The sequence below is a fragment of the Panthera onca genome, chromosome X (genome assembly GCF_046562875.1).
Source record: "Panthera onca isolate mPanOnc1 chromosome X, mPanOnc1 haplotype 2, whole genome shotgun sequence".
NCBI lineage: Eukaryota > Metazoa > Chordata > Mammalia > Carnivora > Felidae > Panthera > Panthera onca.
In genome coordinates, this window is record NC_138357.1 from 1,692,535 (window position 1) to 1,718,344 (window position 25,810).

At 46.4% G+C, this 25,810-nt stretch overlaps 1 protein-coding gene across 1 annotated transcript; it reads right to left on the reverse strand.

The window, feature by feature from the left end:
* Positions 1–67: 67 nt before the first annotated feature.
* TKTL1 (transketolase like 1) lies at positions 68–25,254 on the reverse strand. The gene is made up of 13 exons (XM_081794017.1): positions 25,018–25,254; positions 21,077–21,194; positions 16,849–16,946; positions 15,269–15,460; positions 15,061–15,188; positions 13,649–13,842; positions 9,306–9,470; positions 6,737–6,893; positions 6,230–6,360; positions 4,757–4,840; positions 2,447–2,543; positions 2,195–2,314; positions 68–927 (listed from the first exon to the last, which is right to left on the reverse strand). Exons 1-13 carry the CDS (start codon positions 25,149–25,151, stop codon positions 755–757), a joined length of 1,791 nt encoding a protein of 596 aa, XP_081650143.1. The 5' UTR covers positions 25,152–25,254; the 3' UTR covers positions 68–754.
* Positions 25,255–25,810: the final 556 nt, after the last annotated feature.

Genomic DNA, 25,810 nt, shown 5'->3' on the forward strand with positions numbered 1-25,810 from the left:
AAAATTCTAATTAAGGAAGGAATTTCTAGCAAACAGAAACCGAATCGCACAAATGGAATCAAGCAGCTGCTTTTTAAAATGCTTTATTAACAGTAACTAGTATTAACAGTAACAAGTATTAGTAGAGGAATGCAATTGAGCTATCAGATTTGGTCTGGGCACTGGACAAACGAGACATTTCTGAGACCTCACAAGGGAGTGCAAGGGAGTGCAGTGTGGGGACTAGAACTGGTTGGGTCCCCTCTGCAAGCAGCACAGGACATCCTAAGAGCTTTTGCCACTGCTCTGCGGCCTCTGCGCCGGGCTGTGGAGGGGAGATGAAATGAAGCACCGGGAGGACACTGCAGGGCAACTACAGTCACACTGGACCCGGGAAGCTGCAGGTAGGATGGCAGCGCACAAACTCTCGAACTCGGACAGCGGGGTGTGGCAGGGTGCTAGTGTCCCAAGCCTGAGGGACTGCAGTGCACGGTTCAATTTGCCTTTCTTCACTTCTACACACATTTGGGAAATTTACACTAGCTGATGCCCAATTCAGTTACATGTTGTCCTCTCAGAAAACTTCATATTAGGTGGTTGTTTTGTCAGCTCCTCTGTTATTTTTAACCTTATAACACACTATATAATGACTAAAAGATCAGTGTTACACTTGCATATGTAGTTATAGCCTAAGGTAGTTAACTTGCTTTGCTTATAAAAACAAAGCACAACAGTATAGATTTAAACGGTAGTATGTCAGAAGTTAACAGCTATTTTAGTTCATCAACATACATTTCACAGCCACTATGATGTGTTTTGCACTGATTCCGAACATATCTAGCAGCTCACTGGGCTTCCCACTCCGAGGGATTCCTGCCACTGCCAGCTGATGGACCAAGATGTCAGGCTCCATAGAGACAGCTGCAGCGACGGCCTCCCCGATGCCACCTGGGGAAACAAGAGACATGAGGCTCTGTTCTGGAAGCAGCCGGTCAGCCTTAAAGCCTCAAGGTATAGAAGCCTTTGAATTTGCTGGCTCCTAGGGAAAAATATTCTTCAGCAGCCATTGATTCACGTCAACAGCCACCCTCTGGCTAGCCAAAAGAAGTCTCATTCGAAACTGTGGGTCTCCAAATTCCTCCCAGCCCCACTACAACAGGAGCTCAATTGGGGCTCCGTAGATGCGGGGGTCTGCAAGCTGAGATACTTAAGGCTGTCAGGAAACCCAAAACGATTATGCCAACCAATAAACCATACAGAAAAGAATGACCAGCAGGCCACCAGCTTCAGCAAGGCTGCTTGCAAGGCTAGTCCTCAGGTGACACCTGGGCAATGGGCTGGTGTGAGTACCCAGGAACAACTGCTTTGCTGTGTGCCCGGCAGAGGGGGCCCGTGTGGCCAGTGCCCAGTAAGACCCATGCTGCGGAGTCTTGAGTGGGTTCGCTGGTCTCCAGGGACGCATCTGTCACTGCTGGAGAAGGGAGAGCACTCAGTGGTCCCCCCACGGAAGGGAGGGAGGGAGCCCAAGACGTGGGGTCCTTCACCCTGACCTGTGTCTTCTGTCCTTGCGGGTCCTGGTGTGTGTTCTCTCCTCGTAATAACCTCAGCTGTGAGAGCAGAGTGCTTCCAGAGGATCACTAAAGCCATTAAGTGCTCAGTGATCATGCGGGGGGCGGGGGGTGCTCTTGGGGCCCCTGATACATGAACACATGCAACTCTCCACTCCCTCATGTGCCCCACCTGACATTGCCAGTTCCCTCCCTCTCCCTGCCATGCACACTTTTTTTTTTTTTTTTTTTTGCAGTTGCCACGTTCTCTGCTTGCAAGGCACTATTTCCCATTTTGAGAGGGGAACAATTTATTAATCATTCAAAACTCAAGAGCAACTGTGAAGCTTTTCATTATGATCCCTTCCTGCCCGCAAGAAAGTTATAGACACTCCTTTGTGCTGCCACTAAGCCACCCGGGGACCAGGCACTGTGCCGGGGTCACACAAATGAGTATGGGCATGCCCTTCCCGCCCTCCGCGAGGAGCTGGTGTAGGTGGGCAAGAGACCCGTAAGATGATATACTTGCAAAGAGCAGTAATAAAGACTGTTGTATGAGTGGCTGGCTGGCTGACACCCTGAAGCAGGTCACGCTTCCCATCATGGTAAACAAAAACACTTCTAACCAAAGCAGACTTTCAACATGACCCTCAAAGGCTTGCACATACCTTCTGGGTAGTGATCCTCCACTGTGATAATACGGCCACCTGTGGCTTTTGCACTGGACATGATGGTGACAGTATCCAGCGGTTTAATGGTAAAAAGGTCAATGACACGGATGGAAATATCTGGAAAACAGCAATAGCCAGGTTTATGTGTGAAATGGACTTAGAATAAAAAGACCAACTGGGGCACATGAGGCAGCCCAAGTCCTACCTCTGCCCAGCTTAAACTTCAATGTTCACCAACCACCAACTGACCTTGCTTGGAAAGATCTTCGGCAGCTGCTAAGGCTTCATGCAGTGTCACTCCAGCTCCAATAACCGTGACTTTGTCATTGACACTGTGGCGGACAACCTGGTATTATGCCCATTGAACAAAAAAGCCGTGGTTACTATGCACGGAGCACATCTCAAACATAACACTCTGCTACATTGCTCTTCCCTGATCCTACCAATTTTACTGCTTAATAATTCACTATAAAAAAAAGCTGCATCAACACACTGACAAATGACACTCTTTTTGATAAATCCTACTTCATATTCACTTTACAAATTCACCTATCACGCTTCATGATATACATGGTGCCAAATCACTAAGTTCTTACAGAATAACAAAATGCCCCTCTAGCAAAGAAGGTGGACTTCAAATCGGATCTGAAAGGCAGAGGGCCAGAAACAAGTTGTATGGGACACATGTTGCAGACCACAGACTCACACTCACAGAGGGTCTGTAACAGCACTATTTCTGGACCACCCGCAACATCTCGTTGGGGCGTGCGCACAGACTGGACTCTGACGATGAACACGTCAATGGGGATAATTTGGGGGCATTTGCGACATGTACTGTGCAAAGCACCTTGCATGTCCAAATGCCCTATAAAGCCCATGCATTAGAGGGCTCATTCTGTGGCTGGAAAAAGCAAACCTCAGAATGGGAGAGGAACTTGCTCAGGATAGGGCTGAGGCAAACAGCCAAGCCCATCTGACATCGAAGCCTACATGCTCATCCACTAGCTATTCTGTAAGCAAGGACAGGGGCCTGGCCTTTTTTTCCATAGACTTCTATTTCCTCCAAAGTCACTCAACCAAAGGCATCTGGAACTATTCTGCACTTCATCCTTTTGTATAGGTTTCCTTGTAGCTTAAGCACTGCTGACAGTACAAACATTCAGGGCTTCTAAACCACCCCATTCTTTGAGAATATCCTAACTTTTTCATATACATCCATATAAATACATAACGCACACCCCCTTTGCAAAACCTAGCCCTTGAATTATCCATGCCACGCACATTATCACACACATTTTAACTCACATCCTTTACCATCAGGAAATGTACTTCATTGTGTCAGGACAGGGCAAATATTAGGGGAAAAAGACGACAAGCTATGAGAAAGCTCTGCCAAATTACAGGTCACTCACCGAGACCCCCACCCTCCACCCTCAGAGACATTCAAGCCTTGAGTTTCCACGGGAGAGTAAGGGGAACAACAGAACCTGTGGTTAACACTGAAGATGAATACTGCGGCTTTCTCATTCAGTGCTGGCAAGCTACCCAGCAGCAGGTCACAATCATCTGGTTATGCCCGCTTTTTCTGCAGCACTAAAGCCATTCAGTAGTACTCAGACACAGTCCTTCTGAGCACTACAAACTATGAATTCTCCAGCAGCTTAGTTCTTAGCAATCAAGTCAGATGTCACCTGTTGTTCCTTCAACACTGGCTAGTGCTCTTTCACACATTTAAGTATGAATGACATTCCAAAAAAGCTTAAAAGATAAAACATACAAACTTTCTTCTGCAATATGATCTCAACTACATAAAACATATACGCCGTAAGAAAGGCAGGAAGGAAATGTGTCAGAACATCTGCGAGCTCTGCTCTCCAGGTGGCGGAGCAGAGTCACTTATTTTCTCCCCAGACGCTGTTGGTTCTGTTCTTTGCACATACACGGCCCCCAACAGAGACCAGGTCAATGTCTTGGTCTGAATCCTGGTCTTGCTGCTGTGAACCCGTAGTAAGCCCCTCACCTACAACACAGGGCTGCTACCAATCTGTGCTTCTAGGGTTTTTGCGAGAACACAGAAGATAGCAAGTGCCCAGTGATGCTAGCCTTTATCAGGCCCATGGGCAAGGCCACATCCCACCAACTTCAGTGCCACACAATGGCCAGTGGCAAGACATTCATGTTCCCTTTTATTCCTGGCTTGGATCTGCAAAACCCAAACCTAACAGATTCATTATTCATTTGAAATCGGTTGTACTATTTCGTTTAGCTCCAGGCTGTGGTAATTTACACCCCAACAACTCAAGGACCTTTAAGTTGTTACCACTTTAAGAGTTCAACAAAGAAGAGACTCCGTTTGGAAAGGGAAAAAGTTTGCTTAGGCTGATACTGATAGAATGCTCCTTCCTGAGGAAAAGCAGGTAAAGGTCACAATGGAATTTTTTTTAAACTAGAGCAAAGAAAGGATCAAGCCTTGACTGTAGGGATACCTAGTGCTAGCTTTAGACCAGATCTCTCCACATGAAATGATACTAGAAGGCACTACAGGACTTAAGATCTTACCTTGGCCCGTCCGATCTCAAAGCTTTCTTGTTGGGTGTAAATAACTGCAGTTTCTGGTCGGCTGGTCCGAATATAGCATATCCCCTAGGGCGTAAATTAAAACCAGAACTACAGTTAAAAAAAAAAAAAAATCAAACTAAATTTCCAACTAATAAACTTGTTTTAAAAGGGGGGGGGGGGGGAAAGACGACTAAACAGTTCTTTTCACTAAGAACAAAGCACACATTTTGGAGCAGAGGATAAACATCTATACAACTACTGGCAAACACGTCAGGTGGCACCTGATCAGATCACTACCAAGCCAGGCAAAAACCTACGTAGGACCCTGGCAGATGCCCTCAGTGACAAGCCTTCTATGCTATCACATTCAGTGACATAGGAAAGCTTTCTCACATACCCACGGACTTGTTCTTTCTCTGCAGAACACAAATGCAGGCCACAGAATGGACTCATGTTTAATAAAAATCCCAGAACACGACGTTAAACAACTAATTTTTGCCATAATAGTTCGTAATATTTCATTCTTTAAAAAACTATACATTATAAGCTATTAGTTTAGGAACACTGGTTCTATCCCAACCATGCCCAGGGCTGCCTATGCAGGGCCATGGGTGGGCACAGCGCTGGTGGTGAGAGGAGTCTGTTGACCATTAGGTGGAGCAGCTGAAAAGGTTCAGACTGTCCTCTACCCTGCCCTGCAGCTGGGTTCTAGACAGGAATTAGGTTGAGTCCATCTACAGCCCTTGTGGGAGACTTGCAAAAGGGCAAGTGGGGCACAATTCATACTCCTGCCCTTCTAAGAGGTTTCAGAGGGCGGACCTGGGCTGGGGACTCAGAGATCTGTCTACAGTGGAGACACTGGCCACCCACTGGTCACTCTCCAGCTTCCTGGGTATCATGAGGTGGTGACAGCATGGGATGTGTCTAAGGCCAACATCACTGATCCCTCCTGGAGCCCATTCCCAGGACATTGCTGACAGCCCCCCTTTCCTTGGAGCACCCAGAGCACTCTCCTCGCCGTGTTGAGCCCTGCCCCATATGGGCCGTCAGCTGTTTCGTGTCCTTTTGTACTGTCTTTTACAATGTGATGTTTATGTTCTACATGCTCACTTTTTTGGGGTAATTGTTCTGTCTCTTAAAGGAATCGTACAGCCAAATTTTCTATAACAAATACGATCTTTACACTGAGAAAATAATGGGAAAAACCCAATCATCAGTATCAAACTAGCAGCAGAGCCCAGAAGCATTTTGTCTTAAAGTGTCCCCTTAAAAAAAAAAAAAAAAATACCTTAGTGCAGCACCTGGGTGGCTCAGTCAAAATGTCCGACTTCGGCTCAGGTCATGATCTCACAGTTCGTGGGTTTGAGCCCCTTGTTGGGCTCTCTGCTGACAGCCTGGAGCCTGCTTCAAATTCTGTGCCTCCCCGCCCCTCCCCCATTCACACTCTCAAAAATAATAATAAAAAAAAAATACCGTGCTATTGGCTGCCAGGAAAACAGCATGTTCTGTTGAGATGGCATCACTTGGATAGAAAATAGTGCAGTTGGGAACAGCTCGGAACATGGCCAGATCCTCCAGGGCCATCTGGGAGGCACCATCTTCACCTGAGAAAGCAAAGCCATGGCCCAAAAACGCATGATCAAGGGCCAACTGGGAACCTGCCCTCTGCTGGATAAACAAAAGCTTATTTCCATGGGGGGGGAGGGCCCACACTTGTAGCTGAGCCCTACAAAACTGTCCAATTCTTGGGCCAATATAATGCCATAATTAACTGCTACATGTCTCCCATGAGCCATCACTGTGGGTTAGGATCCTAACTGACCTTCCAGATCCCTGGAGCCTGCTTTGGATTCTGTGCCTCCCTCTCTCTGCTGTCCCCCCCCCCCCCCACCCCACACACACTCTCTCCAAAAATAAGCATTAAAAAAACCCTTAAATTCTAAAAGCAAAACAAAACATGCCGATACTGAGAACTCATACCAACAGATATTCCACAGTGGGACCCAACAAGGTTGATGTTGGTTTGAGAAATGGCTCCCATCCGGATTTGATCAAATGCTCGGGTCAAAAAGGCAGCGAAGGTGCTGACAAAAGCAACAGTCCGACCACGGGTGGCACATCCCAGTGCCACGCTCACCTGCAATAAAAATGTGAATTAGACACCCTTAGAATAGTTGGCCTATTTAAAAAATATTAAAATGTGGAAGCCTTGGGAAAACAAAACCACAATAGTGAAAGGGAAAACAAATGCTTGAACCCTGCCCCTCCTTTTCCCTTCCCCTGTACACAGTGTGTCCCAGGATAATCTCTACTCCACATTCCCCCCACCACCTCTCATCCTTCCCCAGGCACGTAGCTGGGCAAACCCGAAATCTGGCAAACCCCTGATGTCCCCCAAACTTCCAGAAATAACAGGAATTGGGGCACTGACTTGGCTCCTTCGAGTCAGGAAGATAGGGAAGAGAAGACAGAAAAGCTCGGGACATTCAAAGCCTCCCTCCCCACAGTCCTGGCAGGTCCCCTTCTGCACCCTTCTCCTTATTCCCTCACATGGTGCCCTCACTTTGCATCTCCTGGGAAACGAGAAGAGAACAACAGAGGCTCTCCCATCGGCCCCCAACCACCCACCTGCTGGCTAGGAGACAGGGTACCTGCACCTACCTACGGCCCACTGGCCCACCTGCCATGCTGAATCTCACCCTTCTCCTGAGTTCTCAAGGGCATCTCCAGCAGTGCAGTTATCCCCTCCCCTCATGGATCCAGCCCCTTTCTCGTGTTACTCTCTCACCACTCGAATATATGCTCATATCTTCTATCTCTACCTCTCCACCTCCCCCTCCCCCTCCAGATACCACCCTTCACCTGGGCTCTCCCTCACAAAAAACTTCTCATACCATCCTCACTTTCCCACTTCCTACTCTCTGCCCAGCCTCTTCCAGGTTATCAATAAAAGGCTTTCATGTATAAAAAAAAGTTACAGCAATAGAACAGCAATAAGAATTGAGATAGAAATGCTTCTGACAACTAAGGAGTCCTTGTGTGATCTTTAATTGGATAATTTGAGTATTAAAGTGCCTCAAATTCAATATATGGGAAACTATCTTTTGTTAACTACTTAAATTTGTAACAAGAATTTAAATTTTATCTTAAAACTAGGCAGAAGAATACATAGTTTAGAAAAACACATTCATAGAATACACTTGAAGACAACTGATTTATCCTCCCAACTACCTGACCCCTTACCAACCAGTACTCTGACCCCCCAGGGCCCAAACAGAGCTCCCATGCCCCCAAATCCACTTCTCCCCCAGTCGTGTCCATCTTGGGAAGTGACACCACTCTCTACCGAGTGCCAGCCTTGGTTCTTGCCCTGACACCCACCCTTATGGCATCCTGTTGGCTCTCCTTCCCAAAGAGATTCCAGATGAGTCCACTTACTTCCAACCTGGCCCAAGTCCCCATCTTCTGTCACCCCGCCCCCCAGCAAGCTATTCTTAACGTTGCAGGGCCTTGTAAAACATATCATGTGGTTTCCCAGTAAACTGCAAAAGAACCCAAGACACTGAAAGTGGCCAGTAAAAGCACCATATGATCTGGCCCCTGGTGACCTTGCCAATTTCCTCCTGTACTCACCATGCTGCCACTTTTTCTCCCTAGATGGTTCAAATGTTGGCCTGCTGCAGAGATAGCTGTGCCCTCTCTGCTGTTAATGCTGTCTTCCAGATCTGTGCACGACTCATCACTTAAATCTCAGCTTAAATGTCATGTCAACTGAGAGACCATCCCTGATTGGCCCCGGTTACATTCCTACCATAGCCACCAGGTTTGACATGGCATTGGATACTACTTATTAGCTGCAGTTTTACTAATTTTCTTTCCACTGTGGGAACCCATCAGTACAGAGTATATGCTGAAGGCTGCTAACTAAAGGAATCAATGAGATGGGGAGCAAGCTTTCTGATAAGAGACTCAATTTGGAGAATGATGGATTGTATTTTTTCCATTCAAAATGGAAATAACTTAATGAGACCTAGAGAAAAACGTATTTATGCTTACAGATGTAACGATCTACTTTACCTAACAGGGTAGCTTAAATTCTAATACTAACAGGGCCAGAGAAGCACCATAAATGAAAGTGCAGGGTGGCCAGAGGCAGGGACATGGCCAGCTGTGGACACCCATCTAAAGGGGGCCCCTGCTTAGTTCCAGCCAACTGGTGGCAGGAGGTAATGCTGTCTCGGTGCTGACAGATCTTCCTATTCTTTAAGAGAATCCAGAAATTTGGATTCTACAGAAAATCTTATTTTTAAAACCTGGCAATCAAAAAAAATTGATAACTACTACTTGTTCCAAATGAATCCTAGCAGTCCTGGAAGCTACCCCACAAACTGCCTAGCTACTCTCGACTTGCTTCCTCAGTGCCATTTTTTCCTCCAGTACCTTTGCTTTTATAAATGGAAAGAAAAACTGTAATTCGGGGCTGGCCTCCTGTGTCCAGCAGGCCACTGTCAATGAGAAGACCCAGGAGGAACACCCACAGTACACGCACCATGTTTTGCTCAGCAATAAAACATTCAATGAAGCGCTCAGGGTGCTCCTTCTTGAATATGTCTGCGAAGGTGGAGCTCTTGGTGTCACCATCCAGCACAATGACTCTATCATTTGCATGGCCCAGTTTAGCCAGCGCCAAACCACATGCTTTCCGAGTAGCTACCTGGAAAAAAATCAAACGGTAGAGTTTTCTAGAACAGATTTAGAAGGTGAAATTTTGTGGATTACAAATGGTCTTTTGTCTTAACGAAGAAAGCAAATTTGTAATTCATCAAGAATTTCCTTTTGTGTCACAAAAATGGATGGCTAGCCAATCTTAAGCCCATCCTTGGTTCACTGGGTAGCAATTCTCAAAAAAACTTATTCTTCTGCCCCCATTCATATAGTTCACCAAAACAAAATTTTTTAAATGTTTATTTTTGAGAGAGAGGCAGAGAGAAAGGGAGACAAGAGAATCCCAAGCAGGCTCCACACTGTCAGCACAGGCCCTGCTGTGGACTTGAACTCATGAACTGTGAGATTATGACCAGAGCTGAAACAGCTGGATACTTACCTGAGCCACCCAGGCACCCCTCACAGAAGTTTATCAAAATACTTAAATTTCCCAAAATGCAAACGCCTGTGACTTTGTAACTATAAAACTGATAATGCACAGTGCAAAAATTAAAATGGAGAACATTTTTTAAAAGTTTATTTTGCAGGGGGGGGGGGGAGAAAACACAAGTGGGGGAGGGGCAGAGAGAGGGAGCAAGAGAATCCCATTGAGCAGGCTCCTTGCTGTCAGTGTGGAGCCAGAACCCACAAACTGTGAGATCATGACTCGAGCCAAAATCAAGAGTTGGATGCTTAAACCAACTGAGCCACCCAGGCACCCCTTAAAACATAGAACTTTAGAATCATGATACCAACAAGAAATTCCATTAGGATATTGAGATTGAACTGAGTTTATGGATTCAGGGGATAGTTGACATTTTCACAATATTGAGTTTTTCTACTAGAAATTAAGGTTTGGCATTTTCTCAAAATGTCAAACAGAATTATCACGTGACCCAGCAGTTCTATTCCTAGGTATATACCCAAGAGGAAACTAGATCTCAACAAAACCTTGCACACAAATGTTCAAAGCAGCAGTTACAACAGCCATAAAAGTAGAAAAAACCTAAATGTCCATCAAGAATTGAATGCGTAAACAAAATGTATAGTATATTCATAAAACGCAATACTGTACAACAGGGATGGACCTCAAAAACATCATGCTAAGAAGCCAGACAAAAGGTTCACACATAACTATTTAATATGAAATGTCCGGAATAGGCAATTTCACAGAAAGTAGACGAGTGGTTACTAGGGGCTGGGGGAAATAGAGGGTGACTGCTAATGGGCATGGGTTTTTTTTTTTTTTTTTTTTCCTTTGAGGGTGATGGAAATGCTTTAAGACTGAGTGTGGTGGTAACTGGACGATTCTGTTAACATGCTTTTAAACCACTGAATTGTACTTCAAATGGATGGATTATATATAGAGTCATATCTCAATAAAGTCATTAAAGAAAAAGGTTGGTCTCTTCAATGAGTCTGTGTTCATTTCTCTAAACACATATTTTTAAAAATAAACAATTCATGTAGATAGTACAAAATTCAAGTTATGAAAGCCTCAGGTGAAGAGGCCATCCTCTCCCTGCTCACCTGTCCGCCATCCACCCAGTCCCTTGCCCAGAGGCAGACAGAAAGGACGAGTCTGTGTAGCATCTTTTCAGAAATGGTCTATGTACAGATATTTGTTGAGCATCTCATATATACAAAGCATGTGGGTTTCTTTTTGGGGCTACAGTTTTAAAAGTACCTTTTTAAAAAAAATTTTGATGTTTATTTTTGAAGGGGAGAGACAGTGTGTGAGGGGGGAGGGGCAGAGAGAGAGGGAGACCCAGAATCTGAAGCGGGCTCCAGGCTCTGAGCTGTCAGCAGAGAGCCCAACATGGGGCTCAAACCCGTAAATGAGATCATGACCTGAGATGAAGTCAGAGACTTAACCAACTGAGCCACCCAGGTGCCCCTAAAAGTATCTTAATATAGCTCCTATATATTTAAGTTTTTTAGTTTTTCTTGCCATTACAAAAGTCATCTGTTTTGTTAATATAAAAAAGGAGTGAATCTTTTTTTTTTGAGTATTTTTGAGAGAGCGCGTGCACAAGGAGGGGCAGAGAGAGGGGGGACAGAGGATCCGAAGCAGGCTGTGCAGTGACAGCAGACAGCCTGACACAGGGCTCAAACTCACGAACCGCGAGATCATGACCTGAGCTGAAGTCGGACACTTCACCAACTAAGCCACCCAGGCACCCCCATATATTAGTTTTGATACAAGCTCTTTTACTGGACTCTTATTTATAACTGTTTCCAGCTGATTCTCTTGGGTTTTCCAGACATACAACTTTATCACCTACAAATGAGGAGAGGCTTGCCTTCCTCCTAGTCAGGAGGGAATCTTTTACTATTATTTAACCTCATTGGCGAACACTTCCAGAGTGGGGCTGACACTCTGGCAGATTAATGAGATACTTCACTGCGAAGTATGAAGAGGGCTCTAGGTTTAAGACCTCTAGATCAAGAATCTAATAGAAGTGTCTTATCAGTCCTGTTTATTGGTTTAAAGTTTTCTTTGATATTTATTCTGAGAGAAACAGCACAAGCGGGAGAGGGACAGAGAGAGAGGGAGACAAAGAATCCCAAGCAGGCTCCGCAAGGTCAGTGTGGAGCTGAACACGGGGCTTGAACCCACAAACCTAGGAGATCATTACCTGAGCCAAAACCAAGAGTCAGATGCTTAACTGACAGGGCCACCCAGGCACGCCATTTTTTAAAGTCCATTTATTTTTAAGTCCTCTCTACACCCAATGTGGGGCTTGAACTTATTAGGACCCTGAGGATCAAGAGCTAATGCTCTTCTGACTGAGCCAGCCAGGTGCCCCTGACTTGGTTTTTAAACTCATTCATTTTTTATGAACCGGACTTAATTTTTTCCTGTTCATAAAAAACATAACCTCTTTTAAAAAAAATGGAAGTTCAAGGGCACCTGGCTGGCTTAGTTAAGCGTTGGACTCTTGATTTTGGCTCAGGTCATAATTTGTTTCGTGCCCTGCTTGGGATTCTTGCTCCCTCTGCCCCTCCTCTGCTCTCTCTCGAAAAATAAAGAAAAAAAAAGTTCTCAAAATCCCACCTTCCATCTTCAATTTGGTGTCATTTCTCCAAATGCACTTTTCAATGGTTTCTAATAATATATGATGCCCCACACCTTTTACGGTTTTCTACACAAAAACAATTTTATGCTGCTTTACAACTTGAAAAATTTAGTAATTGGGGTGAACTCTTAGCCTCTTGCTGGGTTCTTCCAATTCCATAAGCATTCAATGCTGAAATCAGTTTACTACCTATTTTAAGGTGGGGGGAGACAGGCAGAGGGAGAGAGAATTCCAAGCAGGCTATTTTCAGCACTGAGCCTGATGTGGGGCTTGACCCCGTGACCTGGGATCATGACCTGAGTTGAAATCAAGAGTCAGATGTTCAACCAACTGAGCCACCCAGGTGCCCCAACACTCATTCTTCTAGACATAACTGCACACTTGCATAGATAGTTCTGCCGGATAAATTCCTAGGAGTTGTATTATTAGTTCTAAGAGTATGAACAGTTAAAGTGGTGCCCTTCATTAATATGTGCATTTTCCTGATTAACACCTTTCTTCTGTTCCCCCCCCCCCAATTTCTGGTGTAATCAATTCACTTTAACCCCTATTACCAGGCTAAGAAAACATAAGCAACACTCTAAAGATCTCGAAATAAATAAATGAAGGCTAAACAATTCTTTCCTTCTGGGTTCATCACCTTGTTTTTCTTTGGTCCTGAAGACTCTGCCTATTTGGGGTCTGCTATTATGGCAGGGTTTCATACCTAATTTGTTTCTTTTGAAGAATTGGTCTTTGATGAATTGACCTACTTCTTTCTGTAATCCAGGGGTAAGTTCGAAACCTTGGCCAGCCAGGCCCCAACCCTTAAAGTAGACACAGAATTGTGGCAGTTTCACACAGAGTAGACTGCCACACCACAATTTTGCAAGCAAAAGCTACACAGCACTAGACGCTTAGAAGTATCAATTGACTAGTAAGAAAATTCAGACTGAAGTTTGAAATAAAAATCAGAAATAATAAAAGAGAAAATAAACCTATTTTTATTGCATATAACCTTTAGTTAAATGTCATGCAATCTAATAACTGGTTCATCCATGGAGATCAGAGTAAATGAAGAGTCCTGGGTATTTAAAAAAAAAAAAAAAAAAAAGAACAGTTTGCCTACCTTCTCATCAACTGTGTAAGCAGGTAGAGAGATCATTTCTATATCTAGGATGTTGATTTGAGGGGAGTCTTCAATAGGGGGTTTTGGGTCAAGATTCTCGTTGGTCTGTATCTGGCTCTCAATTAGTTTGATAATTGCATCAGCTCGCTCTTTTGGCATTGGCTTTCCATGCCAATTTTCTGCATCTTCAATACCTGCAACCAAATAAAAGACATTTGTTCCAGAAGTACATAATGGAGCGTCTGTTAGATCATCTCAAAGACATCCCTATGGAAAAGATATTAGCTGAGGACTCACAAGAATAAAAACCTGGCACAGGGAGCCCGAGTTGGTACTGCAGCCCCAGAGGACAGCCTGAAAAGGCCCAGAGGCTCTTGGGGGGAGGCACTGGCCCATATGCTGGTGAATGGAGGGGGGAGTGTGGGATAGGAAGCTGGAGAGACAGGCAGGGTGGACCATGGAGGATCCTGTGCGTATAAAGAGTTTGAGTTTTGTCAGAATCAAGACAGGAAACCACAGAGGAATTTGGAGTGGGGAGGTGACTGATGAGCTCTTAGATGTACAAAGACCACCATGGCAGCCGTGTGGAGACTGGCTTGGGGAGACTATAATTAGGGAGAGAGGACTTGGGTCTGAGCATGGGAAACGGAGAGCAAGAAGCAGATCTGAGATCAACCCGAATCAATCCAAATCGATGACAGACTGTGTTTGCATGTAGGGGGCACATAAGGGAGAGGTGAAGGCAAGGATAATACCCAGAATTCTCCCAGGAACAAACTGGTCAAGTGGTCATTTACTGAACTGGGGACACCACAGTAAGACTGTATTTTAAGGAAGAGTCATGAAAGTTTTATTCTAAAGCACAGATATTAAAGCAGGAATCACACCCTTTGCAACTATTTATACTTGAATGACTTCAGGTACAGCTTTGAAATCTGCCAGACTTTCAAAACCCCGTCTTCCTTCCCTGACCCTCAGTTCCACAGGTACCTTTTCCAGGAGTGCCACTATCACCAGGTCTGTAGGTGTCCTCCCAGAGAGTGTGGGCACAGACAAGTGTACATGCCCTTATTTGCCTATCTGTTCACGCATATAATAGCATTCTCTCTCACTCTGCACTTCTATGCAAATTGCTCTCTGCCAGTCCTCTGATGGACTATCCTCCTAGCTACTCCCTCCTGCACACGGAAAAATCACTGCTCACTTGCTGGGGGTCTGGGCTTCCCCTCCAACCCTAACCAGACCCACTATGTGTAAGGACCAAGGAGAGCAAGGGCCTCCAGCACATTACAGGTGGGATCACTGAGCATTAAGCCAGATGTCTGCCTGGCCAGACTGAGTCTCCTCCTGCCACACTGCTGTGCAGACAGATGTTTTCAATAACCCCGAGCAGAAAAGAAACATTTGCTTACTTGGAGTGCCCCGGCCCTTGAAGGTTTTGGCAACTACAGCAGTGGGCTTGTTCTTTACTTGACTTGCCTGCAAGAACACCTGGCACAGTACCTCCACATCACGTCCGTCCACCACGTAAGTATTCCACCTGTCAACCCAGGAGGAGGCTAGGTTACAAGGTGAAGTGGGAATGGGGCAAAAGGGTGACATAAAACAGGACACAGTTACCCAAAGGCTTCGCAGCGCTTCTGATAGACATCCACGCAGTGCTCAACGGGCAAGGCACCACTGTGGCCCAGGCGGTTCACGTCGAAGATGGCCACAAGGTTATCCAGATTGTAGTGGGAAGCAAAAGCCAATGCTTCCCAGACGGAGCCTTCTGAGGACTCACCATCTCCCAAGAGGCAGAACACCCGGTAGCTAGGGCAAGCCAAGAAAGGTTAAGACCCTGCTTAGGGATCTTCTGGAGCACTCAAGCAAATGTATTTCATGGAGAAAAACAAAGGAATAGAATGAAATAGTTGCTTCACACATCGTTACGTTCCTAAAACTTCTTCTTTTCAGTTCTGTCCAAACTCTACGAGCTAAGGAAACAGCTTTAAAAACTTGGGCCTCACAAGATGGATTTTTGGGCTAGTTTTCTTATTCTAGCATTCTTCTGCCACGTCTCTGGGACCCACAAACAACAGGGGATGTGGAGAAAGTAGCCCCTTAAACACCCAAACAACATTCATATATACAGTTTCTTGGTAAGCTCCGTTTTAAGCACAACCACTATTTCTAATCTAACAAATTTATTACAACAATCACAACAAAACACTGTACCTCAGGAGCATACGTTCTGTTGTAAACCATGAACTTCTCCACAACAAAAACACAAAAACGTTAAGACCAATAAGACACAACCTAGACCCCACCAAAACGCTGCAAAGTTTTTAAAAAAATGATTAATGGGGTGCCTGGGTGGCTCAGTCGTTAAGCGGCTGACTTTAGCTAAGGTCATGATCTCATGGTTCACGGGTTCAAGCCTGCATTAGGCTCTAATGCTGGCAGCTCAGAGTCTGGAACCTGTTTCAGATTCTGTGTCTCCTTCTCTTTCTGCCCCTCCCCTGCTCACACTTGGTCTCTGAATAAACATTAAAAAAAAAAAAAAGTTTAAAAATTGATTACAGGACAGGAACTAATACAGGCAATAATGAGATGAAAACGTTAACAGACTCCTGGGAGATGGAACAGGGTAGCTGCCTGAGCAGTGGAGGAAGCACAACCAAGTGTCTCCAAAGGGGCCACCTGGGATGGAACCAAGATGTGACTGGATCTGGACTCAGGCACGTCCGGTGCATCTCGGGAGAACATGCACACCAACACGGCCAACCCTGGGGACCCCCAGCACCACCCCATCTTGCTCACACATCAGCGGCAATTGGGCATACACCCCTGTAGGAAAGACACTGGTGGAACCACTCTAAAAAAGGAACTCTTTGATTATTAACATACAACGGGGCCCAACGAGTCGCAAATGTACCAGCTACTAGCTCTATAATGAGGCTCAGGAGAAATGGAAAACACAAACATGTCACTCTTAGAGAGCAACAGAAATAAACCAGTCTATACACTACAGGCAGCACTTAGAATCCAACCAGAGAAGCCAGAACAGTTTACAGAAACACAATTTCTCTACTGCTAGAACACTTGGGAACCTGACCTTTCTAAACAATCACGGTCTTCCGAAACTAGTAAACCATAAGTAAAGCCAAAGTGCCTGAGGGGTGTGGTGGGGACAGGTAAACAGTGGATAAGAGCCTTACCTGGCTTTGTCAAAGTACTTGCCAGTATATGCCATCCCACAAGCAGCCCCCAGTCCTTGCCCAAGCCATCCAGTTGCCACATCAACAAATGACAGCCTCTGTAAGAGAAGGGACCAAATGAACTTAGACATACCTACAGGACACAAAGTTATCAGTCCAACTTCCAGCATGGAGCACAGGCTGCTCTCTGGCACGGCCCCTCCCACCCTTTGGGGTGGATTTCTCTTTACCACACCCACATAGCACCCCGAGTCTCAGATCAACATCAAACACAGGGGGAGCCATAGGTAATCCAAGGTCAGCTGGACCTGTGGAATTATAGAGAAAGGAAATTTCTTCACACAGCAGCCTAAACAGAGCCTAAGAGCAAAGCAGAAAATGTAAGCATGAGCCTTGCCATTTTCACAAAGCCTTTCGTGTAGTCCTGCACAAACCAGATGTTCAATCTCTTTGGAGAATGCGGGTTCTGAAACACCGGAGTGCCTGGATGGCTCAGTTGGTTAAGCGTCTCTCGATCTTCGCTTGGGTCACGATCTCACGGTTTGTGAGACTGAGCCCCGAGGTGGGCTCTGTGCTGACAGTTTGTGGAGTCTGCTTGGGATTCTTTCTCTGCCCCTCCCCCAACTTGCACTCTCTCCCCTTCAAAAATAAACATTTTAAGAAAATGGAGGCTCCTGGGTGGCTGAGTTGGTTAAGCATCCGAGTTTGGTTCAGGTCATGATCTCATGGTTCAGGAGTTCAAGTCCTGCATCAGGTGAGCTCAAGCCCTACTTCAGGCTCTGTGCTGACAGTGTGGACCCTGCATGGGATTCTCTGCCCCTCGTTCACTTGTGCCCTGCGCCCCCCACCCCCCAATTGAAGATTACAATTTCCCTGGTTTGTAAAACTCAGGTCAAATGAGATTTCAGAAGCAGTCATCTGTAAGTGCTCATGCCAGAGATGAATCACTTTACACCACTGCTTCCTCTCCCCTCCTCCTGGGTCTATGCACAGGTTACTACTATCCATAAAGATAATGGCCTCTGAGTGCCACAAGGTGGTGTCAAAGGTCCCAAGCTTCCGAAGACACACTGAACTTATTCACTGCTTCCCCTGCCACCATCTTAAACTGACCACAGACATCTCAATTCTCACTGCAGTTAACCTCCTTACTTCCCCCCATACCTATTCTCAACAGAGCCACCAGGGGGAGGCTGTCAAAACCTAGGTCCACTCCTCACCCTGCAGAGAGCTGTCCAAGGTCTATTTTGTGCCAAGTAGAGCCCAAGTTCTTACACCACTCTCCAGCCCCCATAATGTCCTACTCTCTCCTGCCATCGCTTTGGATGCCCTGGCTTTCTTGCATCCCTTGAATGCCCTGGGCATACACCTGCCTCAGGGCCTTAGCACTCACAGCTCCCTATCCCCCAAGTGCAGGAGTCTAAACAGGCACACAGTTCCCTCTCACTACGCACCCCCCCACCCCAAGTCTCTGCTCAAATGTCAGCTTCGAGGCTTTCCTGGACTGTTTCAACTAGTAAACCCTCCCACCCTCACTTCCCTTGGATCCGGGATGCTCAAGCCCATCCAACATGCTGGTTACCCAGGTTTCCTGTCTGACTCGTCCTCCACTCAAATGTCCCCTCCATTCAAGCAAATAATGAGGTGTTTTGTACCAAGGATGGGCCAACGGTACTTGTTAGTCTCTGATCCTTCTCTCGTCGTGCTCCGCCCAGGGCTCTTAACTGTCCTTAGCTTTCTTCACACTTTTGTGCCCCCAGAGACTCCCTCTGTTTTGTACTCCTAGCCCTGCAGAACCATCCCGCTGAAGTCTCTCCTGATGTCTCTAGTTCTGCTAAAGAGTCCCCCTCAGGCATCAGGAGACTGTAGGATTGAGAAGATTGGCAAGCACCAGCACAACACTCAGCATGGTGGAGGCACCCCACATGGGTTCCCTTACCCTCCCCAAGAACCCTTACGCTGTGGCAAGGGGGGATACACTCACGACTGGGGGGAGGAGCAAGAGCTACAATAGAACGCATACGAGGTGCTATCTATGCACACTGGGAAAAGACTGCTCTTTCAGGTGGCACTTCTTACCTTTGTTCTGGCCCAAAATACGCTTGAGGAACCAGTTTACAAAAAGAACTTTTGGTTACTTCTCTGGCCTGCTTGGTTGGAGAAACAGCTGATAAAAAACAAGGCCCTGCGGCGAGATAGAAGTGGATATACAGGGATCACAAAAACCTCCCCAAAAGCCTTCACAGCACCTCATAGTCAGCAATACCGATACTGCCAGGCCTTAACAGTGAGCCTCCTGATGCAGTTGTTGGTGCCGGACATTCACATCCCAGGAGTACCAATCGTGAAGACTGTGGCTCTTCTGCCATAGCAAGTCCATTTATTCCATTCTCAGCCAATGCCAAGATGAACTACACTCCTAGGTGTTTTCTCTTTCCTTCCAAACTCACCTGCTTCTTAAATCTGATGAGTCCATAAATTCTGGCAGCTGAACAGTGCCCAACCTGCTACCGTATGCCAGAAAGCCTCTTTATCCCACTAAGACAGCAACAGTTACAGGACAATCCAGCCATCTTACAGTTTAATTTTTTTTTTTTAAGTTTTGAAAGACTAAGCACACACACAGGGGAGGGGCAGAGAGTTCAGATGTGGGACTTGAACTCGCTAACCTTGAGATCATGACCTGAGCCGAAATCAAGAGTCGAATTCTGAACTGAGCCACCCAGGCATCCCATCTTACAGGTTTTAAACCAGAGATCTGTGTGCGCATGCTGTTTGTACATCTGCATTTATTACTTAAAATTTTTAAAAATATTTTTGACAGAGACAGAGCATGAGAGGGGAGGGGCAGAGAGAGAGGGAGACACAGAATCTGAAGCAGGCTCCAGGCTCTGAGCTGCCAGCACAGAGCCCACAGACCGTGAGATCATGACCTGAGCCAAAGTCGGATGCTCAACCCACTGAGCCACCCAGGCGCCCCCATTTACTTTTTATTGCAAAAGTCAAGCTTATAGAAAACTTGTAAAGATAGTACAACGAAATCCCATATACTCTTCACCTAGGTTTGTTGCTAAGGGACCACTTTTGCTTCATCTTGCTTTTTCTACACTACATGCTCAGAAATTTTATCTTTCGCCAAACCTCATTTGAAATCACATTTCAGACACCAAGACATGGGTCAGAAATATGACCCCAGGTACTTCAGCCATGCCCATATTCTGACTTTATTCTCTAAACTAACACCCACTACCCAGATCTGAGGTTTCTATTTGTACACGCCGGCTGAGTTTTAAATGTTTCTCTCAGAACACCACAAACTTTCAGACAACATCAAAAGAACTGAATGTTCTTTTAGATCAACCCTGCTTTTAATATTACTCCCCTTTCCTGCCCCTCAATGTCATGAGATACCTGGTGCTACACCTAGTATAATGAGAAAATCCTCCCATTGTGTCAGGTCAAATTTACTGAGAAATAGAAAATAAAGCTAACTGTCGGGTGGAATATCCCTCCAAATTCAACTCAATTTTCCTTGAGCTCAACATAGATCCACTAATGTTGCCCACCTCTACCCAGGTGGCAGAAGATGGGAGCATGACCCTGCTGGGGACCTGGGGGGGGGGGGGGGCTTTAGTGCTAGGTGGCGTAAGGCAGAGCACCAACAAAGGAAAGGAAGGGTGGCCAGTTGCCACAAGCATCCTTTCCACTACTGCAATCCTTGCTAGAACATCTCTTAAACCTTTACAAGGTGCTATCGTCTCAGTATTTGTGCCTCTCAAAACGCTGATGTTGAAAATCTAAGGCCGAAAGTGGTATCAGGAGGGTGGGGGGGGGGGTCTTTGGGTGGTGATTAGGTTGCAAGGGCAGAACCCTCACAAATGGGATTAGTGCCCTTATAAAACAGGGCCTAAGGAGACTACTTCCCCTTCTATGTGAGAGTACAATGAAAAATCTGCAACCAGGAAGAGGACCCCCCACCAGCAGTGACCATGCTGGTGCCTTGATCTTGGACTTCCATTTCCAAAACTACTAGAAATAAGCTTTTATGCTTTATAAGCTACCCAGTCTGTAGTTATTTTGTCACAGCAGACTGAAGAGACTCAAGACATTAGGCAAAGAAGAACCAAAAAAATAAACAGCCCATTTCCGGTCTTGTTGCCACGTGGTGGCTTTGAAAATGACTTTTAAGAAGCAACTGGGCAGGCTCCGGGCTCCTGTGGGGACTTACCTTTGAGAGGATGAAACGGTCATTATCTGGGTTCTCCGGGTCCTCCTGTTTATACCTCATGATGTGAAAGAACAGCACGGCCATGACCTCAGCAGCACTACTGGAGGACGTGGGATGGCTTAAAGACAGACATGGTACAGGTCATTTCTCACAGGTGATTCACCAGGGACCCGGTGCACAAGGAGGCCTTTTATTACACAGGCTTCTCAGACTAGAAGCAGCAGTCCTTTCTCCCAGGCATGGAAGAATCCAGCCAAGGAAAAGGGATGCAGGGCCACTGCCTCCCAAGTTCATGGCTTTTAAGGATGCTATAAGGCCCAGTAACTTCATAACCTCTCTCCCTGTGGAGAGCAATATCTTCAAGACCAGCTCCCCCTCTATCAATGGAGCACCTGTATACTTGGGGCAAGTTCATCTGGTGACTATCAGCACCTGAGTAGTCTTTTACTTACCTGAATTTATCTTTGAGATCATTGATCAAAAACACCATGAAGCACAAATTAACCCATGCATGTATGAGAAACTAGAATTTGACGAGAAAGCCAAGAATATTCAATGCAGAAAGAACAGTCTCTTCAATAAATGGCGCTGGGAATTGGGTATCACATGTGAAAAAATGAAACTATAATGCTAGTGTTCACTCACAGAAATTAAGTTAAAATAAAATTAAGACTTAAATGTAAGACCAGAAACCATTAAGCCTCCTAGAAAAAAACCTAGGAAGAAACCTCGACGTGTATCCTTGTTTTTTAGATACAACAGCTAAAGCCAAAGCAATAAAAGATAAACAAGGGGGACTACATCAAACTAAAAAGCTTCTGTACAGCAAAGGAACCATCAACAAGGTGAAACAACCTACAGAACAGGAAAAAATATTGCCAATCGTTTTATCTGATGAGGGGTTAATATCCAAAACATAGAAAAACTCATACAACCCAATAACCTAAAAAAATTTAGGTAAAAATATAGGCAAAGAACCTGAACACCCCCCCCCCACACACAAATATATGCATGAGCAACAGGCATGTGAAATGATGCCCAAAATCACTAATCAGAGAAAAGCAAGTTAAAACGACAAGGAGGTATCACCTCACACTTGTTAGAATGGCTACCAAAAAGCCAAGAGGTAACCAATGCTGGCCAAGGTGTGGGCAAAAGGGAATCCTCATGTGCACTGTTGGTGGGATTGTAAGTTAGTGCAACTAATTTACAGTATGGAGGATCCTCAAAAAATTAAAAATTAAACTACCATATGATCCAGCAATCCTACTTCTGGGAATATATCTAAATGAAGTGAAAACACTATGTCAAGAAAATCTGCATCCATCTGTCCATAGCATTATTCACAACAGCCAAGACATAGGAACAACCCAAATGTACATTAACAAAGATGGGATATGTAGATCAAATGGCTATTTGCCATTTGTGACAAAATGGACAGACTTTGAGGGCATTATGCTAAATGAAATAAGTCAACAGAGAAAGAAATACCGGCTGACCTCACTCACATGTGTCATCTAAAAACAAAAACACCTCCAAAGTCCCAGGAAAAGAATCAGATTTATGGCTACCAGAGGCAGGGGATGGGGGAGGGAGGAATTAGATGAAGGTGGTCAAAAGGTACAAGTGTCCAATCACGAGGTAACTACCAGAGATGTAAGGTACAGCATAATGACCACAGCTAACACTGCTATATAGTATATTTGAGAGAGTATACCCTAACAGTTGTCATCACAATGAAAAAAGATTTCTACGTATATAACACAGACGTTAACTTATCATGGCAATCCTTTCATGATATACATAAATCACCATGCTGTATACCTTACACTTACAGAAAACTAGCTGTCAATTATCTCAAAACTGGAAATTAAAAAAAAAAAATACGAAACACTGCAAAGATCACATACTACCCAAAATGATTTTCTTTTAGGAAGTGAACGGTGAGACCCAAGTTTCTCACAGTGGAATAACTGGAGGTCCTTACTGAAATCCAAAGTAACTGCTCTTCTTAGAGAGCAGCTGGCCTGGGAGTCCAGCCAGTCCATTAATCCAGAAGGGAAGAGGAGACAGGACAGGGGAACAAAACCAACTCTCTAGAACCCCTGCCTCAACTTGCAGAAAAGATTTTAGGCCCAACTCACATGTATTAATCATCTCTTCTTTCAAACTTCACAATTACAAAGCAGAGACTTAACCCCTTGCCTCGCAAGTATTCCATAAGTGGAGGACAGGAATTTTACAATTGTTACATATTAAAAAATTAAAAAAACAAAAATTGCTAGATACCTTGAAGAAATGCAAACCATTATTAATTCTGTAGGCTAAGGGAGCAAAATGAAAGTTAAAAAAAAAAAACCCAAAATACGCAGTTAGTTCTTAAATTCATCTATGCAACCTTAATACCATAGTTCAGTATTGAAAAGATTTTATTTGAGAAAAGGGATGATCATGGAATGTATTTTATTTCACCACTGAAGTTAGAAATTACTAACAGAAGGAAAACTGGAAAATCCACACATTTGTGGAAATTAAATACCACACTCTTAACCAGCCAATATGTCAAAAAAGGGGAAATTAGAAAATACTCGGAGGGGCGCATGCGTGGCGCAGTGCGTTAAGAGCCCAACTCTTGATTTCCGTGATCAGGTCAGGATCTTGAAGTCCTGAGGTCTGGCTGAGCCTGGCTCTACACTAAGCATGGGGCCTGCTTAAGATGCACGCTCTCCCTCTCTCCCCACCCCTCCCCCTATGAGGGCCCGCGTGCGTCCCGCCCGCCCCTCCCCCCCCCCCCCCCCCCGGGGCGTCCCGCCCGCCGGCGAGCTTTCTCCCCAATTTTTTTTACTTAAAAAAATACCTGGAATATGAAAACAGCACACCAAACTTTACGGGACACAAAAGCCATACTAAGAAATTTACAACTACGAATGCTTTCGTGAAGAACTAAAGATCAAAAAATCAAAACCCTTACTTTACAACATAAGAACTAGCAAAATTAAACCTAAATCTACAAGAGTAATAAAGATTAGAGCAAAAATAAATTAGAACAGAAATGGAGACCAAGAAAACCGGTAAAACAAATCAATGAAAACAAAAGCTAGTTGTTTAATAACGTGACCAAAATTAACAAAAACGAAGACATTTTAACTTTAAATTTTACTGATTTGAAAACACCAGTTTCATTTCTAAAATGAGGACAAAAACAGTACTACCAACCATACAGACGTAAAAGGGAACACACGGTACTACGAAGAACTGTACACATCGGCTAACAGCCGAGAAACTTCTAGAAGCAGAAAATTCAAGAACACTAAGGACCAAGTAGAGATTTGAAATACACCCGTGACTAAGGAGAAGCCTGACCCAGGAGTCAAAAACCTCTCTGCACAGGAAAACATGGCCCCGAGGGCCTCACTGGTGAATTTCAAGCACGAGCACGCCCCCCCAGGGAATGCGAACCGTCCCACCGCCCGCGCGCCTCACGAAAAAGCTACCACACCGCGACCGCACGAACCCGACCGTCCTGGCACACGCCAGGGGACCGGAAAGCCGCCTTCGGCGGCCGTTCCCACTTACCCGCCGCCTTCTCCGCGGCTCGCTTTCGAGTCCGGGACTCCAGCGTCTAGGGCAGCTGCCCACACAACGCCACGGCCGCACGCCCCCTTCCCACTCTGGCCCGAGGCCGTCCCCAGGACGCCTCCCCGCCGGGCCCGGAAGATTCTGGGCTGCCTGCTACTCAATGGGAGAGACCACGGGAGCCGCTCCCTTCCCCCCCCCCCCCCCCCAACGCAGACCCGCCGGCCACGCGGGCCCGTCCATGCTTCCCCCCGCGGCCCCAAACGGGGCCTCTACGACTGAGCCCGCCTGCCCGCCCACCTCCCAACGACTCCCTTACACCTCAGGCGCCGGCCACCACGATGCCTCTGACGGGGGAACCTTACCCGGAGCTCGAAGCGCAGGTAGCCCTGATAGAATGGATGCGCAGGCGATTAGCCATGTCTCGCAAGATCTGCAGGGTCTTCCAGTCGGGTTTGGTCTCCTCGGCCGTCGCAGTGCTCACCGCGGAGTCTGCCATAGCTGCGAACTCTTCGGCGTCTGAGAACCGAATGCCGCGAAGCGGGTCCGCAGAGCGTGTAAGTCGGCGCCGTGCGACTCTCTGAGCTCCGCCCCCTCCTCGTGCTGATTCCTTGCGCACTCCGCTCCCTCCGCGCACCGCCCCTCCTCGTGCCAATTGCCCTCGCGTGCCGCCCCCTCCGAGCACCGCCCCCTCCTCGTGCCAAGTCGCCTCGCGCACTGCTCCCTCCGCGCACCGCCCCCTCGCGCGCCAACTGCCCTCGAGCGCGGGTCCCTCCTCCCGCCAATTTGCGCCGCGCGCCGCTCTTTCCGAGCTCCGCCCCCGCCTCGTGCTGATAGCCTCAGCACTCTGCTCCCTCCGCGCACCGCCCTTCCTCGTGCCAATTGCCCCCGCACGTCGCTCCCTCCGAGCTCCGCCCCCCCTCCGAGCTCCAATTCGCCTCGCGCACTGCTCCCTCCGCGCGTCGCCTCCGAGCGCGCCAACTGCCCTCGAGCGCGGGTCCCTCCGCCCGCCAATTTGCCCCGCGCGCCGCTCTCTCCGAGCTCCGCCCCCGCCTCGTGCTGATACCCTCCGCACTCCGCTCCCTCCGCGCACCGCCCTCCTCGTGTAGATTCCTTCCGCGCGCCGCCCCTCCTCGTGCCAATTGCCCCCGCACTTCG